The sequence below is a fragment of the Megascapheus bottae genome, chromosome 3, assembly GCF_031878675.1.
Source record: "Megascapheus bottae isolate mThoBot1 chromosome 3, mThoBot2.hap1, whole genome shotgun sequence".
Classification (NCBI taxonomy): domain Eukaryota; kingdom Metazoa; phylum Chordata; class Mammalia; order Rodentia; family Geomyidae; genus Megascapheus; species Megascapheus bottae.
Window position 1 is genome coordinate 60,094,173 of NC_143511.1, and position 18,278 is coordinate 60,112,450.

Below are 18,278 nucleotides of genomic sequence, written 5' to 3' on the forward strand. Positions count from 1 at the left end.
ATGGGGGCTTCTGGAGGGCCTGGAGTCCTCCCGAGTCCATGGAGTCCTTCTTAAGGACTGGAGCTATGCAGGGCGCAGAGCCTACTCAGGACAAAGGAATCCCTCCTCAGGATGTGAAGCCCCTCCCAGCCCTCTGGAGCCACCCACAGACGTGAATTGTTTCCCGTGGAGTCCATCTTGGGGGAAACTGAGTCTCTAGATTTTTGCAAGAGACTCAGTAACTCTGACTTCAGATTTCCTTCCTAAAGTCAGTGTACGTAGGCTGGGCTGGGCTGGACTTGGAAAGGGGTGTTGCAGGACAGATGGAGCTGGGACAGGGATGGTGGTGGTGGGACAGGGAAGTAGATGGAGTCTGATTTGTCTCCAATGAAGTCTATGTTGGTTCTGTGCTGCCTTGTTTCTTTCTGAGGGTTGAGGGGAAGGGGAAGGGAAGGAAAGGAAAGAGAGCCCCTGAGGAAAAAGCAGGGATGATGGGAGACCAGTCTGAAGATGAAATTACTTCCCCGTTGTGCAGCCCTCTCATCTGGTTCTTGCTCTCCTTTCTAATACCTCCTGCTGGCTGTTTCTCAATTCCTATGGATTCCAGCCTCCTTGCTAAGAGCATGTGTGCATGTGTGTAAGTGGTGTGAGTGTGCATGGGTGCATGTATATTGAGACAAGTTGAAATCAGATGCATATCCCCTAGGACACTCACACCCCCAGAAAAAGAAGCCAAAGTACTCGAACATTGGAGTAAAAAAATTAGGTTGCACAAAAATACCCACCAGAGGGCCGGGAGTTTGGCCTAGTGGTAGAGTGCCTGCCTAGCATGCATGAAGACCCAGATTCGATTCCTCGGTACCACATACATAGAAAAAGGCTGGAAGTGATGCTATGGCTCAAGTGGCAGAGTGCTAGCCTTGAGAAAAGCCCAAGCGCTCAGGCCCTGAGTTCAAGCCCAGGACTGGCAAAAAAAAAATACCCACCAGAATGTTTCTATTTTGAGCCTCCATTTTCCCCTAAATGCCAGAAATATTTTGTCAGTTGGAATTTCTTCTGTTTCCATGGGGGTTTTAGCTGAGTTTTAATGGCCTTACAGAATGTCAAGATGTTAGGAGAACATTCTCTGTGGTCATGCATGCATCACCTATCTCCTGAGATTTCCATCATCTTGTCAGAAGGTTTCTTGTTCCTGTCAGCATAACCCCTCAGAAGTTCCAGACACCTCTACTATTCAGACACTATTCAAACTCATTTCTATGCTGGAGTCCAGCTCTGGGTTTCATTTAACAAACAAAACATGAACTGCTCCATCATTTAAATTCTGCAGTCATATCTGGGGTCTTAGTTCATGATGCCTCTTCTTGGGGAGCCATCTGTGCCAGTGCTCACTCTGCATCCCCCCTCCTATCTGTTCCCCACATTGGTTAATCTGGAGATGGGGAAACTTCTTTCTCAAATCTTGTCTGGGCCTCAAGTTCTTTCTGTTTTCTTCAGGGTTTAGGCTTAAGCTCAAAACCCAGAATTGTGGGCTGGGAGTTTGGCCTAGAGATAAGAGTACTTGCCTAGCATGCATGAAGACCTGGGTTCGGTTCCTCAGTACCACATGCATAGAAAAAGCTGGAAGTGTGCTGTGGCTCAAGTGGTAGAGTGTTAGCCTTGAGCCCAAGGACAGTGCTCAGGCCCTGAGTTCAAGCCCTGGGACTGGCAAAAAGAAAAGAAAAAGAAGCCGGATGTGGTGTCTTATGCTTGTAATCCTAGCCACACAGGAGGCTGAGATCTGAGGATCAAGGTTCAAAGCCAGCCCAGGTATAAAAAGGCCTGAGATTCTTATCTCCAATTAACCTCTAGAAAATGGAGAGTGGGGCTTGGCCCAAGGGTAGGGTGGTAGCCTTGAGCTGAAGACCTCAGGTACAACACCCAGGGGCAGAGTTCAAGCTTCACACCCCTCCCCCCCAAAAAAAAGGAAGGGAGGAAAAGAAAGAAAGAAAAAAACAGGATAGCTTACTATGTTCACATGTCTTCCTTGGGATACCAAGTAGAGAATAACAGGGCCAAATGAGTGGCAAGAAATGAGGATGGGTGGGCTAGGGATCATTTTCTCTATAGTAAATGTTATTCTTTCACAGTCAGAGATAGAACAGGTCACTAAGACCCTTGAATTACACACCTTGAATTCAGGTCTGAATCAGCAGAGTACAGTCTCAAAGAGGCAAAGCACTGGGATTCCCCACTCCCAGCTAGGAGAGGTTGGCAGGGGCTTCTGAAAAAGGGACCTTGAGTGAGAAGTCAACAAATTGCTATAATGCCAAGACAAGAAGGCGTTCTCTGTAGTTATGTGTGCCATCTTTTGGTATGTGGAATGTATTCATTAGGTGCTAGCCAAAGGTCATAGGGTTTTGAACATGGGAGCAAGAGTAAGGAGAAGATGCAGAGGCACAAAAGACTCTTCCTTTACCCAGGCAACTGTGAAGAAAGCTCTGGGTCTGGGCGGCAGGGGAGTGGGTATGGAGTAAGTCAGTAGCCAAAGATGTGGTGGCATCTGGTCTTTATCCCATGGGAAATGAAGATCTACTGGAGGATTTAGACAGAATAAAACGAACAGACTGGGGTTTTGGTAGCTGGTTCAGGGTATAAGTTTTAAGGAGTGTTGGAAGAATGAGCAAGGAGTAACAAAGCTGTCACACTATGAGAGAGAGAGGGATTAACAACGAGTCTGGGCTGGGCATGGTGGCAGAAGTGGGCTTTGAACCCTTGCATATCTCCTCACTTGTCTCACTGTGAAGAGCTCAAGATTCAAACCAGCGCTGCCTACTTTGGGCTGTTGAAGGAGCTTTCTTGTGAAATGTCACGGATGCCTCTGGACAGGATTCCAAGTAAAATGTCATGGCAAAGTGATATAGGACGTAAAGAGGTTCATGCAAAAGTGTATCAGGGAGGAATGCATGAAGAGCTGATGTCTTCAGTGTTATTTGAGAGTAGCATAAGCAGATATGGATGCAGACAGCACAGATGATGCGTGACCAGCCCATATGAACAGCTTAGTGGAAAGTCAGAGTGAAAAAGCAGGCAGAGACAGACTCTGGAGGACCCAGCCAAGAATTTGGACTTAATGCTTTGCTAATATGCCAGGAAAGTTCCTGGATCAGAAGAGTAGTGAATCAATTGGAATTTGACCAAAGAGGGAGAAACACTCTGAGGGATATAAGGACTTTATTACTATAGAGATTAGATTTACACAGGAGCAGTTAGGGACTTCTATGCAGAACCTCTGCATTTGGCTTTGGTCTTGGAGGTGCTACAGGCCTGCAGGGATGGCAGTCAAGAAAGAAAAGTGGGTGAGAGAGGGAGAATAAAAGCTCAGGACAATAGACTTGAACCTGTGTACAGCTCTCACTGCCCTCAAGCTCAGTGATCAAGACGGCCCGCAAGAAAAGCTGACACGTTTTAGCATGGAGTTGAACTTGGCCCAAACAAAACTGGGACTGAGCAGGTTGAAGCAGGATGGACTGCACTGATAAGCAACCAGAAGTCAGGAAGGCTCTTGCTGTTCACCTTTGCCTTCCAACTTCATGTGCCCGTCTCTTGTGGAAAACCCTAAAAAGTGACCCACACCGGAAGGAAGTTTGGGGAAGAAGCATACTTCCAGACTGGTTTGGTGGACAGTGCAAAGCTACCACAAGTAAACTAACCAGAGCTTTCTGGGATGAGTACCCGACACCCTGCAGCCAATGGAGGGGTGGACAGAGGGAGCACAGGGTCTTGGGCTTAGTGTGAGTGATGTGAAGTCGTTAGGTATTCAGAAACCCCTCAGTCCTCTTTCCTTCCAGGCGTATACTCCCTCTTTGTGTTAGAAGTGGTCTCGTGCCTTGGGTTGGCAGTGAAATATTTGTGGAAGTAGCAGATGCCACTTCTTTTTTTCTTTTTTCTTTTTTGTCTGTTGTGGGGCTGGAGTAATTTTGCTCAAGGCTAGTGCTTTACTACTTTGAGCCACAGGTCTACTTTTGATTCCTGGTGATTAATTGGTGATAAGAGTTTCACAGACTTTCTTGCCTAGGCTGGCTTCGAGCCATGATCCGCAGATCTCAGCGAGGATGACAGGCATGAGCCACCAGTAGCTCTCTAGGCCTCACTTCTGAGTAGAGGCTATGAGTCCACACAGGCTCTGTTAACTTCCATTTCCTGTTGGCATGGTGACCTGCAATGGATGGTGCTTGCTTCGTCATCCTAAGTCCCAGAGGAAGGAAGTTGGTGATGCAGAGCAGAACCCTAGCCAAGCATTAATGGATCTGAAACATGAGCAAGAAACCAACCTCAATGGTTTTAGGCTATTGAAAAGTTGCTTTTATTTCCATCACCTAACCTAGCCCATGCTGACTGATAGAGCTGGACCGCAACAGTAAAAGTGGGCCATTTCCTGGTGACATCCCCCTCAGCAGAGCTGCAAAAGCAGCTTTCACCTCGGAGTTCCTGACTGTAGATGAGGGGGTTCCGTGAGGGTGCCACAACCCCGTAGAATAATGTGATGATCTTATCCATATCCGGGTCCTTGGCCTTGGGTTTGAGGTACATGAAGGAGATGGTCCCATACGAAACCACCACGACTGTGAGGTGAGCATTGCAGGTGGAGAAGGCTTTGTGCAGCCTGCAGCGGAGGGCACCCTGAGAATGACAGCCAGGATGAAAATGTAGGAGAGGCAGACGAGCAGGAGTGGAGTCAGTGTCAGGACCGTTGTGGCCATGGTGACTGTCAGGACACGGAGGGAGATGTCCCCACAGGCCAATTTCAGCATTGCCAAGATCTCACAGAAGAAATGATTGATGACATTATGGCCACAGGAGGGGAGATGCCAGACAAGAATGGACTGTAGCAGAGAGTTGGCAAATCCTGTCCCCCAGCTCAATGCTGCCATCCATTTACACATCCATCCACTCATGAGCTTGGGGTATCTGAGTGGCTGGCAGATAGCCACATAACGGTCATATGCCATCCCAGCCAGGAGAAGACACTCTGTAGCACCCAATGCCAAGGTCAAGTACGTTTGCAGGGAACAGCTGGGGAAAAAGACGGCCTCTGGGCTGTCAAGAAGTTGATTAGCATGACAGGCATAAAGGAGAAGGTGCGTGGGGTTATGCAGGCGGATTGTCCAATGCAATCAGCCCCATAAGAAGGGCGTTTCCCAGCAGAGTCATGCAGTAGATGCTCAGGCAAACCACAAACAGGGCCATTTCTAGATGATGGTGCTTATGGAGTCCCAGCAGGACATATTCCACCACAGCAATATGGTTTGTCCCATTCATCTCACACGCTCTCCTTTTTCATCCGGTTGGAGGGCCAAGCAGGCTGAATGTGTGAGCTGCAGCAGCTCAGCCTCCTGGTCTAGCACTTAGTTTCACCATCTGTTTAATAGGAAAGGTGGACTTCCGGTCTGTAGCAAACTTCCTCAGCTCTGCAGATCTAGTAATAGAACTGCAGGGAGCAGGCGGCACATTTTGGTCCCCTAGGTTCCTTGCTGTGCTCTCAAGGGGACACTCACAGGACTCACTGAGAGGATTCACTTTGTTTGGTTGGTTTAGAGATAGGGTCTTGTGATGTAGCCCAGGTTCGCTTTGAACTCAAGATCCTTCCAATTGCTGGGTATACAGTGAGCACTACAATGCCTGACTTTCAAAATGTCCTTGGCTGTTCAAAGAAAGCATCTTCTCTTGGTTGCTACTTCATCGAGCTGACTTGTGGCCATAGAATTTCTGATCTGTTCATAGCACCTACTCTGTGCTAGGCATCTCAGGTGCTAGCGCAGTAACCCTAGCAAGAAAAATGCGTAGATATAAAGACTTCCTACCGTAATGGTTGCTGGCCCCCGCCTTTGTTTGAGGTGAGATGAATTCTGGACATGTAAGAGCTCCTGGTGACAGGATTTGATTCCTGCCACGAAAGCCAGTGATTTACTTCTTGGCTTGCATATTGCTTCTTAACATAAATGAGGTTTGTGAGGAGGGAAACCAGGCACTAACCTGGCAGAGTAGTCACTGGCTAGCTCTGAAAGGGAAGGGTGGGGAAAAGCTGTACCCCTCTCCCCATGCTCTGGGCAGCCTCCATGTTCTGCTGAGCTGGTTTCCCTGTCTCCTTAGGAAAGGCTAGGGTCAAGTGTACTAGCACAATAGTCTTGTTAGGCCAGAAAAGCATATGGCTCAGATGCCCAATAGTAGAGCCAGAACTTTTATTATTTGGAAGCTAGGATGTACCTTTCCCCCACCTCAATCGGGATTGCCAAAGTCCCAGAAGAGCAAGCAACTTTGGCTCCAACTAGACTGGACTTTTTTGTCCCCTTCTTATGTCTCCTGCTATATTATATTTAACATGTGTGGTGGCCAAATTCCATTCTTCCAGATCCACCCCAGCTTTTAAGTGTTTAAAAAAACAAATCCTATCTTCTCCCAGTTCTATATCTTTGCATGTCCTCCCCCTCTCTGTTATAAAGGGGGCATTTCCGTCCTTCACTTATTCTCTTCCTCTCAGTGATCTCACACATAACCCTCCACCCTCTGGTCTCTTGGTCTCCAAGAATGTGAGCCTGGGATGAAAAGACAATGTCAATTTGAAACCTGAGGATTGGAGAGGGAATATAGTTCAGTGGTAGAGCCTTGAGCAAAAGAAGCTCAGGGATAGTGCCCAGCCCCTATGTTCAAGCCCCAACACTGTCATGTTTCAGAAAACGAGATATACAGAATGATAAGATATGAGATATATCTGAGGGTAACGTTTCTAGTTTCATGCTCTGCTTTTTATACCTCCTAAGAAGCAGGATGGTGTATGAAATGAGCCTTGGTCCTGAGTTTGACTCTTGATTTTTGTTTCTATTCAGCTATGTGACCTTGTTCAGGTATTCAAATACATGATTTCTAGAATTCTTTACCAAATCATTCCCCCACATCTTTCTAGACACTTCTAACCCTAAAGTCTGTCAGGCCAGGTAAATATAACAGTAAATACTATCAATCACATTGATTGACAAAATCTAATTTCAAACATTTAATATTTCTTTTAAGCTTCACACATTCTTTTTTTTTTTTTTTTTTTTTTTTGCCAGTCCTGGGCTTGAGCTCAGGGCCTGAGCACTGTCCTTGGACTTTCTCAAGGCTAGAGCTCTACCACTTGCGCCTCAGCACCACTTCCGGCTTTTTTCTATGTATGTGGTACCAAGGAATTGAACCCGGGTCTTCATGCATGCTAGGCAAGCATGCTACCACTAGGCCAAACCCCCGACAAGCTTCACACATTCTAAAGGAAGGAGCCTAGGAGGCCGAGGGTTTCAGATACAGCTTCCATGAAATGCCTGGCTTTGGAGTCCCCATATCATCACTCTCTGCATGCATGGCAGGAGACTTGAATGTGGGCTTTGGAATCAGACCAGCCAGGATCCTCACCAGTCCTGCCACTTGCTAACAGTTTTTTCCACCTCTGTTTCCTCACCTATAACAAGAGTCTTGGTGTTTTCCTGGCAGAGAGAGAGAGAGTTGTTTAGACAATGCAATATGAGATGAGGCAAAGCTCTTAGAACAGAGCCTGGCACACAGTGGCTATTTCACTGTGTGGTGGATGATGATATTATCCTCCATCCCTTTTCCCCAAGGGGGAAAAAAACCTTCAGCTTTTAAGTATTTAAAAAAAGTTTTTGTAGACTAACATGCCAGCCTAACTAACATTCCATATCTTCTACCTGTTGGCGTACGTGTTCTGCAGGGGCACTGCAACCAGCTGAGCTGGCCTGAGGCTTAGGGGAGCTGTAGGGGAGGCGTTGTGTTTCTTAGGAGAGAGTTCACTGTGCTAGCGTGGGCCAGGCCAAGGGGCCCCAAGGACCAGCCTCCGGATTCCCCTGCCACATAGCCTGCTTGCTCCTAGCTTTCAGGGACCTTGAAGTCCCTTCCCAATTTAAAGTTCAAACTTTACAACTACGCAAAGTTGCAGCTTTGGAAGCTGTGGGACATGGGCTTTGGGGACTCCAGGTTTCTCATCTTATCCCAGGAGGCAGCTACAGGGGTGATGTGGGCACAGAAAAGAGGCTGGACAGAGAAAAGGAAGACTGGCCTGGTATACCCCAGGTGCCTCGGGCTCAGCCCCAGCACTTCCCTGGGTGTCTAGATGGTGGGATGGATTATCTCTTTCCAGAACTGTGGGAGGACCTGCATCTCAGCTATGGTGTAAAGAAAGCTTAGTTGCTTGATAGGATATGAGACCTGGAGCACAGGTGAGGAGCCAGGTAAAACCAGGAATCTCCTCAGGCACCTGAGTTTTTCCTACTATGCTTCTTCTGCAATTTTATCCACGAACAGCGGTCAAAGCCCCCAAAGTAGGAGGTTGCTAGCTTTTCTCTTTCTATCTGGGTTAGAACAGTGAGGGCCCTTTAGTGCTCTGCGGATTCCTGAGACAGGCCTGCAGCAAGTCGGCATCTCCACCCCATTCCCAGCTGCTATGATCGTTTTCCCATCCCAGTGTCTGTGGGTAGCATTTCTGTCCATTCACATGATTCTGAAAATTGAGCATTAGTCCTCAGACCCCCCCCTTTCCTTCACCTACTCCTGCAATCCCAAATATTATAAGCCAATAATATGTACTATCCCTCAGATTATACTAAATGCCAAAATCTCCCAGTGTTTCTCAGCTCTACCTTCTCTACCTCACTAAGTGCCTGGCTATGGTGCCAGCTTCCTCATTTCAACCTCAGGCTGGAGCCCTTCTTGGCCTCTGAAACAAGGTGGTTTCCTTTCTTTATTTTATTTTTTTGCCAGTCCTGGGCTCGAACTCAGGGCTGAGCACTCTCCTTGGATTTTCTCAAGGTTAGAACTCTACCACTTGAGCCTCAGCACCACTTCTGGCTTTTTCTATGTATGTGGTACCGAGGAATTAAACCCAGGTCTTCATGCATGCTAGGCAAGCACTCTACCACTAGGCCAAACTCCCGGCCCATGGTTTCCTTTCTTAAAGTGAATAAACATCACTTTTTTATAAACTGGAGCTTGAACTCCTAGCCTCACGCATCACAGGCAAGGCCCTGCCTTGGGACATAGCCTAGGACAACATGACATTTTAAAGTTCAGTCATATTCATCTTAGAAATATTGGATGATATTGACAGGAATGATTAATAAAACATTTTTTATCCAATCACACAGTAAACAATGGTTGTTAGTATATTTTCTCATAGTTTCCCACACATTTATTCATATATCTGTTAAGATACTTTTTAAAATAAGGAAGGTTCTGAACACAATGTTCTGTATTCTGTTTTTGTGAAAAAGTTAAATTATGAACATTTCCCATCATCAGATACTCTTCACAAAAATAAGATTTCTAGTAGCAATATAACATTCTATCAGTGGACTCCACCAGATTTATTTATGCATTCTTTAGTCACTGGACTCAAGATCTGTATATATATATATATATATATATATATTTTTTTTTTGTGCCAGTCCTGGGCTTGAGCTCAGGGCCTGAGCGCTGTCCTTGGACTTTCTCAAGGCTAGAGCTCTACCACTTGAGCCTCAGCACTACTTCCGGCTTTTTTCTATGTATATGGTACCGAGGAATCGAACCCGGGTCTTCATGCATGCTAGGCAAGCACTCTACCACTAGGCCAAACTCCCGGCCCAAGATCTGTATATTTTTGTTGCTATAAATCATGCTGTGGTTAATATCCTTATATATAAATCTTTGGTTGTGCCTCTAGTGATTTTCTTAGACTATATACTTAGAAATAGCAGTGTGGGATGAAAGGTTGAGTTTTCAAGGCTCTTGATTCCTAGTTCCAATTTTCTGTACAGGAAGTTCATTTATTCCCATCGCCATCAGCCGTATATGATATTGTTTGTTCTCAGTAGTGGGGACAAACCTTCAAGTATTTAGAGGAAGAATCATATGTAATCAATGACCCATACCCTTCTCCCCATTGCCCCAGGTTAAAGTCCACACTTTTGCTTGGGAACGCAAGCAGGAGAGCTCAGCTTCGTCCAGCCTTCACTTGGACATGGTCTAAGTCATGGTGCTTTCTGGGGCCTTGTGGAGCTGGACAAGGAGTTAGGCGGAAGTTTTAGAAGATGAACTGAGGGCTCCTACGGGTCTGTGCTTCACCAGCAGCCGGTGGGCAGGAGGGCTGGGCTGCTCTTGGGGGCCAAGCCCCGCTTTCTCATCATACACATGATACTCCTGAGACCAGAGCAGGTCAGGGAGTGGAAGTGCTCTGTGACTGGGTGAGTCCCTTTCCACTGTGTGCTCCTGAGTTCTCAGAGAGGAGGCAGAGCACCAGGCAGGAGTGGCTGCAGTACCATCCCAGAGATGGGGAGAGGAGGGACTGAACAAGCGCTTCCAAAGCCAGGGTGGCAGACCGGGGTGGGGGGAGGGAGGCTGGGAGGGGTGAGAGAGAGACTTCCTGTTGAAGGTGGTATGGGGCTAGGCCTGAAAGTCTAGACAGTCCATTTACACAGGCCGTGTGTGCTGGGAGGCGCCGCCTTGTGGGAAAAATTCAAGGAGAGCTCAGAGCCAAGCAGTGCTAGGAAGGGCCAGGCATTTGGTGCATGGCTGTGAGATGGGAACTGGGATGGGGTGGGGGGGGGGGGAGAAGGTTGTGTTGCCAACTGTGAGGCCTTGAACGCTCTGCTAAAGAACAGTTACTTTGTCCTAAGGGCAGTAGGACACTGCCCACTGGCTGCTGGTGAAGCACAGACCCATAAGAGCCTTCAGTTCATCTTCCAAACCTCCTGCCTAATTCCTTGTCCATGTGCACAAGGCCATTTACAGATTTCTGACAGAAGAGTGACACAACCACATGTGCTTTTCCACACCAGCCATCTGGATGCCTCCTGGGGAAGAGACTGGGAAGAGGAGCAAGACTCAAGTCTTGAGGCCGGAAGCTGCGGTGGAGACCCAGGGAAGGATGAGGGGTGTGGGCCTGGACCGTGGCAGCGCAGAAGCAGAGCGGAAGCTGTGAACAGATTAGTAGAATTGGTGCCACCTTTCAGGGCTGAAGTACTGTCACTCGCCCCCTGCCCTGCTCCATGCTGGCATCTGATGGCCTGACCTAGTGCTAAGATGTGGTCTTACCTACAGGCTTGTCTGCTGCCCCATACCTTCCTGGCTGCGTTCTTTACCTCCTTATTCCTCAGACTATAGATGACGGGGTTCAACATGGGTGTCACAATGGCGTAGAGGACTGTGCAGACCTCGTCAGAGATGTGGGCCTCCTTACTCTTGGGTTTCATATACATGAAGGTGACAGTGCCGTAGAAAAGCAGCACCACAGCGAGATGTGCAGAGCAGGTGGAGAAGGCTTTGCGGCGCCCAGCAGCAGAGGGAACCCTCAGGATAGTGGCCAGGATCCGCACATAGGACAAGCAGATGAGAGCCAGGGGCAGGGGCACCAGCAGGATGGAGCCCACCAGCAGGAAGGCCTCACTGATGGATGTGTCACCACAGGCCAGCTTCAGCACTGCCAGGATCTCACAGGTGAAGTGTCTGACGATGTGCTGGCTGCAGAAGGGCAATCTCATGGCAATGACTGTCTCAGTCACGGACTTGAGGAGGCAGAGCACCCAGGCACTTCCTGCCAGCAAGAAGCAGAGGTGGCGGTTCATGAGCACAGGATACCTGAGTGGCCGGCAAATGGCTAGGAAGCGGTCGTAGGCCATGATGGTGAGCAGCAGGCACTCTGTGGAGCCTGTGGCTAGGCTCAGACACATCTGGATGGCACAGGCAGTGAAGGAGATAGTCTTCTGGGATGACAGAAGGTGGACCAGCATCAGGGGCACGAAGGAGGATGTGTAGCAGATGTCCAGGATGGAGAGATTGCCCAGGAAGAAGTACATGGGTGTGTGCAGGCGGGAGTCTAGCACACTTACCAGCACGATGGCTGTGTTTCCCATCAGGGTCACCAGGTACATAGCTGAGCACAGAGGAAAGAGCAGAAGCTCCAGGACTGGGTAGCCCGAAAACCCTTTCAGGAAGAACTCAGAGACTCCTGTTCTGTTGATGGGCTCCATGCTGCAATCTCTGCAGAGGAACACCTCTGGAATGGAAGGAGAGAGGATTTGGGGAAAGGGAATCCTTTTGCCCTCCTTTGGCCATAGTTGATCCATGCAAAGAAGGAAGGTCACTTTAGCTTAGCATTTCCCTGAAAGAATATGAATAGACCACCTGAAAAATCACTTTGGAGGCAATACTGAATAAATAAAAAAAATAAGTAAAGGTCTTTACATGAACGAGGGCATTTACTACAAGATTTTTGGGGGCCTTTCCTAGGCTAGTTGATTTACGATTCTCCAAAATCAGAATAGATCAAACCTTGGTCCCTCCTTCACAGAATACCCATTAACCTACTGCAGATGAATGGTCTGCGAACCTAGTTAGGTTCCAGTGAGATAGACCAGAAGGCTTCTAACTTGAACACACACAAGCGATGACCTGTTAAATACAGATTGTTCCATCCTGTTTCCAACTCAGGTTTGGCTGTTGCTGCTGCTGCTGCCGCTGGCAGCCCAGGTACTGTGCACTGAGAACTCTTGGGCTAGAAGTCTCTACTGGTGGCCCTGGCTTGAGGAATCCTCTGAGCTGTTGCTTAGAGTATTTACTTCATTTAGAATGTTATTTAACCCTCAGCTGTGGAAGCATCTTCAGGCTAGCTCTGGTGTCTGTGTACAAAACACACTGTGCCTAGTGTCAGAGGAGCTGCTGGCCTCTAAGCCTATGAGTGGCGAGACCTTCTACCCCTACAGGGCCTGCTCTAGCAGATATGTTATATGTGGGTTGAATCTCCAAAATCTGCCTTCAACTGGAGGCTTTCCAGTTAGAATCTATCTGTCAGATCTGGTGACAGAGCTGTGAGCCTACTTTTTTCCCAGCCAGAGCCAGGACTGCTTTAGCTGCATTGACTCTGAGAGTTCCATTTGTTGGCTATCCCAAGGTGAAGGTGGGAAAACAGAGGTCCCATGATAGTCTCTGGAAGGAGAGTCTCATTGCCCTGCTTTCAGCATGTGACACATATCCCAAGCATATCCACCAAGGCCCACTGCTCTAGAGACATCCTTATGTGTCCTTCCTCAAGGAGCAGAAGCCAACCACTCTTCAGAGTTTCAAGGCACCGGTGGCAGTGCCACCGACTTTGTGGGACACAGTGCTAGAGCTTGGACCTGCATCATTGGGTATCCCTTAGCTACTCACTTCGGCCCATTTCCTTCTTTTATTCCCTCCTCTTCCTTTTTATCTTATTCCAAAATGAAGAAGTGATTGAGGATTCCCTACATGCCAGGCATGGTGCTTGGGGAACAAGTAAGGATAGAAGTGATTATTGGCCATTGAATACCAACCTTTTCCTCTTCCTCTTTTCTTTTGTGTGTGTGTGTGGAGGGGGGGAGGGCAGGAAGAGCAGTCCTGGGGCTTGAACTTATGGCCTGGGAATTGTCCTTGAGGTTTCTCAACCACTTGAGCCACAGCCCCACTTCCAGCATTTTCTGTGTATGTGGTACTGAGAAATTGAACCCAGGGCTTCCTGCATGCTAGGTAGACACGCTACCACTTGGCCACATTCCCGGTCCCATTTTTACCTTTTCATTTCTGGCTCCACTCTGCTGCTCTCTGCACTTCCCTAGTGCCGGGAAGCCCTCCTACGTGCATCCAAATTTCTCATGTCTATCTTTTGCATGTTCAGGCTGAGTGGCCTCTGTGGATATTCCTTCCTCTCATACAGTATAAATATAGGGTTCAGAGCTAAGCCCCCCACCTGAGCCCTACATCTGAAACTCAAAGGCCATTTCTGCAGCAAGGAAACCGCTGACCTCATCCTGGGCCCTCAGATGAAGGTGTGGCCTCAACTTCACTGTGGTTAGGGACACCATGGGTTTCGGGGCAATGGAAGGTCTAAGTTCCCTCCGAGATTCAGCAGGGAAACTTGGGGGTGGGATTTTGGGGGAGGGTATCCTCTTCTAACAGCACTAACAGACACAAACACTATTAAGCAGTGACACAGTATTTCCTTGCAGTCCCAGTGACTGAGGCTACAGCCACTTGTTCATGTGGCTCTGTAACTACAATTCATCCCCTGCAGTGACCAGGGAATGGCAGAATCTACAGCCTTTGATCCACCACACACATTCACCTACACTGAAGGTATAAACTCCTGGTAAATACACAAGCACACTCACATACATGCCTGCGAGTGTCTATGCCACACATAGGTTTGTGTGTGCTATTCACATGAGTGTATGTGCCTAGGGCTCCTTTCCTCCCACCACCAGAACACAGCAAACTCTTGTGTTGTGGCTGGGTGTTTCAAGAGCAAGACAGAATCGTTTAATTTATGGGTGGAGACCGAAGCCAGGCAGGAGACTGCAGGAATCAGTAGGAAAGGAATAGACCCAAGGGTAGAGGGGGAAGGTTGTTTGGAATGGAACCAGAAGAACAAAGGAGACTCCAAGTAGAGACAAGATCACAAAACTGGCTCAGTTTGGTCTCCAGTGCTGCTTGGAAAGGATGGATCTCACCTGTACCATGTCTTCATAAGCTGAGGGAAGAGGCTAAGGAAAGAGAAGAGGAGGAGGGGATGTAGAGGGATGCTGGGACAGGGAACTTCATCTGCAGAGCCCACAGTGTCCTTTCTGCCTTTCCCTCTCTCCCAGCCGAATGCTACCTAAAGCCCAGTTCAGTGGTCCCTGCTGTAGGGAGCTTCCTCCCCCTCTCCAGGCCTCCGTCCTGAACCTTACTCCTTTGCATGCTGTGTCTGGTGCTCATCTCTTTACTCACCTCCTGCCTGCTGCACATGTCACAGGATGTCATTTCCTTGTCCTGGTCCCTCAGATTCTGAAGGCCCAGGTGAGACCCCAGCTAACTTCTTCTATCCTAACTGTCACTTCCTGGGACCAGGTAATTTGAATGGGCAGCTGCTAAGCACAGGCAGATCCTAGCCTAGATGACACTCTGGGAGAAGTGGGAGGGGTCTCACAGCTCAGGGAAACCACTGTCTTCATACACACACATCAGTTATATATACACAGTTGTATATATACACATACATATCTCAGTTTCCATATTTATTTATTTGGAAATTGAGATCCATTCTGGGGCAGGGACTAACTTAACATAGCACAGTAAATTTCATCCCCAGTTCCCACTTACTTTCAGGCTCTTCTGATCTCTTGCTTCCTGGATGCTATTTCAGAGGGTCTGAGGAGATGGACCTTTTCTGGCTGGAAGTAGGGAGATACAGGTCAAAAGCACCCCTGGGCCTCCTATGCAGAGAATTCTGGGAAGTAGGACCCGGGGCATTTCTCCAGCCTCACTTTCCAAACTGGAAAGATGCCTAGACTACTGTGGATTCATGAAGACTTTGAAATGTGATCGAATTAAGTGCAGCTTTTAGAATTTGGCAGGATTATTCGTGTGTTGGACTGGGAAGAACTAGGAGTGTGCTGAAGGCTGAGGAGAATCTGTAGCAATTTACTCTGGACAGCAGGGTCTCCACAGCCTCGGCTGTTCCTACACCATCCTTAACGACAGCCTCCAGGGTCAGGGAAAGTGGGCAGCCAAGGAGAGGTGGCACTTTTGAAAGTTCTCTGTGTTCTAGGGGACTTTGAAATCCCCTAAGGCAATTTAGAACAAGGAGAGGAAGCACACCCAGTTTAGAAACTTTGGGTGTGCTTTAGGGACGATGGTCCCAAAGACCCAATTACACAGAGTCTATTTAGACATCTTAATTGGCATGGAAAAGTTGGAGAAAGAAGCTCAGGGGCAGGGAGCCAACCTCCCGGGTCAGTCTCCAAGCAGAGCTGGCCCAGTAGTATTTGTGGAATGAATAAATAATTGGGTGGTCAATCAGTTAAATGACTGCGAAGGCCGTGTTCAATGACTACATTTAAAAATAAACCAATGAGTGGATAGGTAGAGCTGCTTTCCAGGTGGAAAGCAAGGGGTCCTGGCTCAGTTCTTGTGGGGATCTTATGAAAGAAGATAAGACAAAATCCTAGAATATTAGAGCAGGCCATTCTGGCCAATCTTCATTGTGCAAACAGAAGACAAATGGCTCCAAAGAGGTTCAAAGTCAGCTCTGTATCACCTGGTGAATCACAGTCCTTGTTTTCTGACGATGGGTCCTCACTCAGTGCAGAGCTGGTTTTCCTTGGCCAGGCTTGCTTCCTGTTTCCCCTTGTCCCTCTTTCTAAGTGCTCAGAATATCCACCCCGCTACTTCCTCCTTGAGGTTCCTTCTAGTTTTCAGAGCCCAGAGCTCAATAACCTTAAGGACATCATTAGAACAGTCTCTGAGGACTGGAGGGGATAGCTCAAGCTAGAGTACTTGCCTAGCATGCACGAGGATCTTGGGTTATCTCCAGCATTGCCAAAAGAAATCAAAGTTTTGGAGTAAGTATTATTGTTAGAGTTTTATGTAACAATTTTTAAATCATAAGTAATTTGATTTGCTTGCTTGCTTGCTTGCTTGCTTCCTCCCTCCCTCCTTCCTTCCCTCTCTCCCTCCCTCTCTCTCCCTTCCTCCCTCCTTTCTCTTTCTTCTTTCTTTTCCTTCCTTCTTTCCTTCCTTCCTCCCATCTTTCTTTTTCTTCTTTTTTTGTGTGTGCCAGTAATGGAGGATCTGGGCATTGGTCCCTGAGATTTATCATTCCAGGGTTAGCACTCTACTACTTTAGCCATAGCTCCACTTCAGTTTTCTTGGTAGTTATTTGGAAATAAGAGTCTCATAGACTTTCCTGCCCAGGCTAGTTTTGAACCTAGATCCTTAGCCTCCTAAGTAGCGAGGGTTACAGGCATGAGCTACAGGTTAGCTTTTTATTAATTTATAAAAGTAACGTACGGAAAACATTCTTGCAAAAAGTCTAAATAGTACTGAAGCATTTGCAGCAAAAGTGACACTCCCTCTTCATTCCCTTGCAACTATCCCAAGCCACGCCTTCCTCAGATATGACGAGTGCTGCAAGTTTGATTATAATCTACAGTCATCTATAGATACTCTTCTGGTTACAGCACATGTGTGTCTATTGTGAGAAAAGCTGTCTTTTCTATCGAAGGAGCTTGCTTCCTTTCTGTCCATCTTGTGAAAATTGTTTTTCTGAAAAGTTCCTGCTTTGGCTCATGTAGCTTGGCCCTTGTTGATGGCATTTTAGTTACAACGTTTTCTGTTTTCAGGCTATATTTTCATGAACACATCCTATTTCCAGCTCCTTGAATTTTAGTTACATCCTATTACTTAACTTAAGCCACAACCCTTCACAGGCTGTGAACCTGAGACCAGCCAATCTGTGCAGAGGGGTGGGACCTGCTGGGTTAGGGATTAAAAGAGAGCAGCCTATTGTGTCTGTGCACCTGCCTGCTTGCTCGCCTGCCTGCCAGATTTTTGGTTGTTAGTGTATCCTTCTGAAAAAATAAACTTTGCCTTGCCAAGTTTCTTTCAAGTTGGGGTTCTTATTCCTATGTGACTTCCCAACATCTTGAGGCAAAGCTCACACTATCTGCAGAAATAGATTTAGTGACAGTGTGTCTATATAGCTTTTTAATATGCCTATTGGCTACAGCTTTATCAAAGGATAATTAATGTATAACTGCACCTAATTAAGTTAGGTTGATGAATTTTAATGTCTGCAGTCATGACATTACTGTCAAGTGAATTTGTCTATCATCCTCCTCCCCAGTTTTTCTCATGCTCCTGATAACCCTTTCCTTCTACCCCAACCAGAAGTCTACTGATCCACTTTCTGTAACTATAGATCACCTGGATTTTTCTTAAGATTTAGCAAGAATTTGGGGCCAGGAGTTTGGCCTAGTGGTAGAGTGCTTGCCTAGCATGCACTAAGATTCAATTCCTCAGTACCACATACACAGAAAAAGCTGAAAGTGGTGCTGTGGCTCAAGTCGTAGAGCTCTAGCCTTGAGAAAGCCCAGAGAAAGTACTCAGGCCCTGAATTCAAGCCCCAAGACTGGCAAAAAAAAGATTTAGCAAGAGTTTATTGTAAGTATAACAACTTAAAATAAAGAAAAATGGAGAACAAAGAAACATTTCTTCTTTCCTGTGCAGGAAACACCTAAAAAATACCCCCTAAAATTAAATAAATAAATAATAAATAAAGTGCATCATTCAATACATTTTAGTATATTGAGAGTTGTGTAACTATCACCACAATCAATGTTAGGACATTTTTATCCTTCTAAAATAAACTCCAGTCTTCCCCTTTTGCCCCACAAAGTTCTTCCAGTCCTAGGAAACCACAAATCTACTTTCTATCTCTTCTTAACTGCTTTTTATGG

The 18,278-nt window shown here is 47.2% G+C and overlaps 1 protein-coding gene and 1 pseudogene across 1 annotated transcript; both read right to left on the reverse strand.

The window, feature by feature from the left end:
• Window positions 1-4,337: 4,337 nt before the first annotated feature.
• LOC150065613 (olfactory receptor 13C7-like) lies at window positions 4,338-5,280 on the reverse strand (annotated as a pseudogene).
• A 5,761-nt stretch (window positions 5,281-11,041) lies between these two features.
• LOC150065614 (olfactory receptor 13J1-like) lies at window positions 11,042-12,067 on the reverse strand. The gene has a single exon (XM_090329138.1). The coding sequence runs from the start codon at window positions 12,012-12,014 to the stop codon at window positions 11,076-11,078; it is 939 nt and encodes a 312-aa protein (XP_090185264.1). The 5' UTR covers window positions 12,015-12,067; the 3' UTR covers window positions 11,042-11,075.
• Between the last annotated feature and the right edge of the window lie 6,211 nt (window positions 12,068-18,278).